This window comes from Aptenodytes forsteri, unplaced genomic scaffold (genome assembly GCF_000699145.1).
Source record: "Aptenodytes forsteri isolate BGI_AS27 unplaced genomic scaffold, ASM69914v1 Scaffold53, whole genome shotgun sequence".
Lineage (NCBI taxonomy): Eukaryota > Metazoa > Chordata > Aves > Sphenisciformes > Spheniscidae > Aptenodytes > Aptenodytes forsteri.
In genome coordinates, this window is record NW_008795909.1 from 8,561,457 (window position 1) to 8,564,435 (window position 2,979).

At 68.0% G+C, this 2,979-nt stretch overlaps 1 protein-coding gene across 1 annotated transcript in view; it reads right to left on the bottom strand.

Annotated features, from left to right (window-relative positions):
* LAMB2 (laminin subunit beta 2) overlaps nucleotides 1–2,979 on the bottom strand; it is a 31,155-nt gene that overhangs the window by 5,936 nt on the left and 22,240 nt on the right. The window contains 9 exon segments of the mRNA XM_019473439.1: nucleotides 83–210; nucleotides 322–477; nucleotides 656–791; nucleotides 869–948; nucleotides 1,058–1,170; nucleotides 1,247–1,426; nucleotides 1,508–1,696; nucleotides 1,992–2,112; nucleotides 2,199–2,401. Coding sequence (XP_019328984.1) covers nucleotides 83–210; nucleotides 322–477; nucleotides 656–791; nucleotides 869–948; nucleotides 1,058–1,170; nucleotides 1,247–1,426; nucleotides 1,508–1,696; nucleotides 1,992–2,112; nucleotides 2,199–2,401 — 1,306 coding nt within the window.

Here is a 2,979-nt window from a genome sequence, read left to right on the forward strand (position 1 = left end):
GAGGGGGGGGGCAAAGCAAAGCACAGGCAGCTGGGCGCCTACTGTGAGCCCCGGCACAGCCCGGTCCCGGCGAGGCGCTCACCTGGCACCGGAGGGGAGGCTGGTGGAGAGCTGGTCATCGGCTGGGATGGTGTTTCCACAAGGGCTGCTGGCCGAGACGGGGCTGGGGCGCAGCACCCTCACCCTCACCTCCTGCCAGGGCTCCCGGTGCTGCCGACGGAGAGGGAGCTGTGCCAAAAAGCCTCACCAGCCAGCACTTCCCGCCACCGCCCCCCAATTTGGTGATGCATCCCACCGCCGGCTTCACCATCCGGTGCTCACCTGGGGCTCGTAGCGGATGATCACGTCATACTCGGTGGAGAAAGGCACGTCATTCACGTGAAACTCCACCCAGCTGCCCTCCAGCACGCGGGCAAAGCCCGTCCCCGTCCATGAAGCCAGGTGGTCCGTGGGGGGCTCACGCTCCACCACTGAGCCCTGGTGCAAGGTGGGGTTGTGAGATGGGACCCCAAAAATTGCCTTGGCCAGCAGGCACCGTTCTGCCCCGCTGCTCCATTGGGCAGAGCAGTGCCTGCTGGCTTGTGTACCCTGCAAAGAGCCACCCGCTGCCCTGCTCTGCCTGATGCCCCCCCCACAGGACACCTTCATCCCTTACCTGATGCAGCTGAGCATCCTCAGCCTCATAAGTGTAATGGTCCAGGTTGATGCGGTAGAAGCCGGGCTCCACCTGGCCACACTGCCGTCCCACCACATGGCTGCGGCACCGGCACTGCCCTGTCTCCACGGCACACCTGGTACCCCAGCGGCACTGTCAGCCCCAATGCCAGCAGGGATGCCCCTCACCCCCTGCGTCCCTGCGAAGACTCACAGGTTGTCCCGGGCGCCTCCCACGTCACAGTTGCATGGCCGGCAGCCCGGGAGGTCGTGGCTCAGCCCCCAGTGCTCGGGCTGGAGAGGGCAAGGGTGTCAGGGAGTGCCCAGCTGTGGTGCTGCGGCCCCGAGCACTGTGCACAGCCCCTGAGCACCATGCATGGCTCCCGAGCACATCCCCACTCACCAAGCACTGGTTGCAGTTGCGCCCAGTCACCAGCCGCTTGCAGAGGCACTCGCCACTGACAGGGTCGCACTGGCTGCCCTCGGCCACCGTGCCACGGGGGTCACACTGGCACCCTGCATGGAGAGCCAGCGGCGTCTGGCAGGGCCGAGCCACTCACCCGACCCCAGTGGGTGCCGCCCCGGTACCTACGCTGGCAGCCCTGCGGATTGGCAGCGTTGAGGCCGAAGAAGCCGGGTTTGCAGCGGTCGCAACGGGGACCGGCCACGTGCTCCTTGCAGCGGCACTGCCCCGCGATCAGCCCCCGGGCCGGGTCATCAGCGCCGTCACACAGCCCCCCGTCCAGAGAGCCCTCGGGATCGCAGTCACAGGCTGGGGGCACAGGCAGGGGCAGCCTGACCCCCCTGTCTGGCCCCATGCAGCCTGTCCCACTCCACACCCCCCGGCACCGACCTCGGCACACCGCGGGGTCTCGCAGGTCCTTGCTGGGGTCCTTGTAGTAGAAGGGCTTGCAGAGGTGGCAGCGGCGGCCCATGGTGTTGTGCTGGCAGCCGTCGCACACGGCCCCGCTGGCGTTCCCCGTGGCCAGGAAGACGGCCATGTCGAAGTGGCACCGCCGTGAGTGCTCATTGCAGTCGCAGCCTGCGGGGACAGCACCACGGCACGGCATGCGGCACCCCAACCCCCCACCTGGCAGGCAGCACCCCCAGTGCCAAACCTCTCCAGCCCTGACTCCCCTTACCCCGGTATGCAGCACCCCACTCCCAAACTACAGCCTGCAGCACCCCAAACTCCCCACAGCCGGTCTGCAGGATGCCAGTCCCCACCCAACCACATCCCAGCATGCAGCACCACAAAACCCCTGGCACAGCGCAGCCTGCCAGCCCCGGCACCGGGATCTCTGTGCCAGGAGCTGGTGCCGGCACGGGGCACTCACGGCGGCAGGCATTAGTGCTGGAGCCCTCGGCTGGGCGCCAGGGCAGGTCGTGGTAGAAGTCCTCACAGCGCTCACAGTTCAGCCCCTGCGTGTGGTGCTTGCAGACGCAGCGCCCGTGCACCTGCCGGGACGCCACGGTAAGGGGCTGCGGGACCGGGCAGCGCAGCCACCCAGCTCCGGCAAGGCACGTGGGGCCAGCTCACCTACCATGCCGTCGGTGGTGGCGGGGGCCTCGCTGAGCGGGGCGCACTCGGAGGCGTGCCCGTAGCAGAAGCAGTTCCCACGCAGCACCAGCTCATAGAGCGCGTAGTAGTACTTCTCCCGGATCTCCCGCCGCGAGTCCAGCAGGTTGTCCCCCAGCGTGTGCAGCTTGGTGAGGTTCACCCGCAGGTTGGTGACGCGCAGCAGGTCTGGGGCAGGGAGAGACCTGCGTTGGCACGGGGTGGCCGGGCTTGGCCATGCGTGGCTCAGCTCTGCCGTGCACGGCTGGGGTGGGCTGTGCATGGCCACGGGGGGCTGTGGGTGGCTCGGCGGAGCTGGGCACGGCTCGGCTCCCCTGTGCACAGTCGGGCTGGGCTGTGCCTGGCATGGGGTGTCCGCACAGGGCTGCACACCATCAGGCTGGGCTGTGCGTGGCTTTCTATGGCACGGCTTATTGGCACAGGGCTGCGCATGGTTCGGCTCACATGCACGTGGTTGCACGTGGCCAGGCTGGGCTGTACGTAGCTGTGGTGGTTCAGCTCCCGTGCACGTGGTTGTGCATGGTCAGGTGGGGCTCTGCATGGGCCAGGGCTCTGCAGGCCCCCCCAGCAGATGCAGGCTAGGACCCCACCAGTGCAGAACAAGCGCCCTGAGCTTAGGGCACCTTTCTGGGTGTCGGGGCACCCACTGCTGGGGGCTGTGCCCGGAGGATGGCTGTGCCCGGAGCTCCCGTGTTGTGCAAGGTCAGGTGGGGGGTGGGGTAGGGGCCCGAGACCCCACAGCACAG